The sequence below is a fragment of the Homalodisca vitripennis genome, chromosome X (assembly GCF_021130785.1).
Source record: "Homalodisca vitripennis isolate AUS2020 chromosome X, UT_GWSS_2.1, whole genome shotgun sequence".
Lineage (NCBI taxonomy): Eukaryota > Metazoa > Arthropoda > Insecta > Hemiptera > Cicadellidae > Homalodisca > Homalodisca vitripennis.
In genome coordinates, this window is record NC_060215.1 from 122001199 (window position 1) to 122003285 (window position 2087).

The 2087-nt window shown below is 36.5% G+C and overlaps 1 protein-coding gene across 1 annotated transcript; it reads right to left on the reverse strand.

Moving 5' to 3' along the window:
- Positions 1-1407: 1407 nt before the first annotated feature.
- LOC124369595 (piggyBac transposable element-derived protein 2-like) lies at positions 1408-1869 on the reverse strand. The gene has a single exon (XM_046827638.1). It carries the CDS (start codon positions 1867-1869, stop codon positions 1408-1410), a length of 462 nt encoding a protein of 153 aa, XP_046683594.1.
- Positions 1870-2087: the final 218 nt, after the last annotated feature.

The window sequence follows — 2087 nt, forward strand, 5'->3', positions numbered from 1 at the left end:
TACCAGTTTATGTACGGTAAAGTTAATGTTGCACTGAAACAATTGACATGTTGTGCAAACATAAGCAGTAGTTTATTAAATTACAATTTATTACAACTTCAACACGAGTGCTTTCCATTTCACCTTCCGAATAGTGTCTCAAAATCTACCAGTTTATGTACGGTAAAGTTAATGTTGCACCGAAACAACTGACATGTTGTGCAAACATAAGCAGTAGTTTATTAAATTACACTTTATTACAACTTCAACACGAGTGCTTTCCATTTCACCTTCCGAATAGTGTCTCCAAATCTACCAGTTTATGTACGGTAAAGTTAATGTTGCACCGATACAACTGACATGTTGTGTAAACATAAGCAGTAGTTTATTAAATTACACTTTATTACAACTTCAACACGAGTGCTTTCCATTTCACCTTCCGAATAGTGTCTCAAGATCTACCAGTTTATGTACGGTAAAGTTTATGTTGCACTGAAACAACTGACATGTTGTGTAAACATAAGCAGTAGTTTATTAAATTTCACTTTATTACTTTAAGATTGAAATGGGTACGAATGTGATAGAACGTCTATTTTTTAAGACATGAAGATAAGAGTTTATGAAATGAAATAGATCATGTTTTTAATTTTGAACAGAGCTAGAAAACCCCCAAGAGATATGTCTGGGGCTTTTAGGACAATAGCTCTACGTTACTTATTTATCAGCTGTGAGAGTTTCAAGTTATTACTTATTAACTTACGAGATAAGATATTGAATTACTACACTAACTAATTACGCAGATCTCGCGGCTGTGTACTGCCTTCTCTGACCGTGATACTATTTGCTCTACACAACAGCTAACTTGTTGCTCTTTCGCAGTATCAGGCGCGACAGCCCGCTTGCAAAATCAGTTTAATATCACTTTATATTATACATTTGAGCTATAGTTATTATAAGTTCTTTGCAAAACGTTTTCTTATTTTATAATTTAGTTACTATTGTATTAAGAGAGGTTTCCTGCTTAATTCAGTTTTCCCCAATATGGTGCCGGATTTTATGAGACAAAAATATTTTAAGTTGTAAAATTTAGTATTTCTTTTTGCTTTAAATTTTTGTTGTAATATATTCATCCTCAAAATTAGGCATTTAAAATGTTTCCCTTTCATCTCTATAAGTATAAAGCCTACAAAAAATAATTTTAAGAATGGAGACTCTATTGAAACAATACTTTAACACGGTGTCTCCATAAAATACATTCAAAGAATATTTGAAATACTAAATTAAAACAATAATTAAATGATCATGTCAAGCGGTGATTAAAATGTATTCAAGTATATTATCATTTCAAAGTGACAATTATTATTAAAGCAAAAATAAAGAAATACAGCAAAGTAATCCCAGTTTTGGAGGAAGAGGTGTGTCCAAAACTTAAAGTCTGAAGTTGTAAAGGGGTTTATTGGACCTGGGGTTGGCCAACTGATGCAGCTTGAAAGCATTGATCAACATCATTTCTATAACATGAACAAATATCTTTTTATACCACCTCAGGCTTTTATGTTCACAAGGGTAGTAGGCTAACATTTGGTTCTGCCAATCTACACCCTTCATATGGGCATTGTATTGGACAATAGGTAGCGGTTTCACGGGAGCGACATTGTGTCTGTTGTTGGAAGTGACCAGTACATTCTCAAACTCAGTTGACATGTATGTTACTGTGCGCTTGTCCCGCCACTTTGCTACCATCACTCCATCAGCATATCGCTCAAGCGTCTCCCCTTTCCCCAGTTTGGCTTCTTTCACTGCATCTGGTAAGTGCTTGCGGTTTGTACGCAATGTTCCAGTGCAATATTTACCGTTTGCTAACAAATTTGCTGATAAGGGACAATTCATATCCAAACTGTTCCAACTGTGTGTGTGTGTGTGTGTGTGTGTGTGTGTGTGTGTGTGTGTGTGTGTGTGTGTGTGTGTGTGTGTGTGTGTGTGTGTGTGTGTGTGTGTGTGTGTGTGTGTGTGTGAGTGTGTGTGTGAGTGCGTGCACGTGCGTGCGTGCGTGCGTGTGTGTGTGTGTGTGTGTGCACGTGCGTGCGTGCGTGTGTGTGCACGTGCGT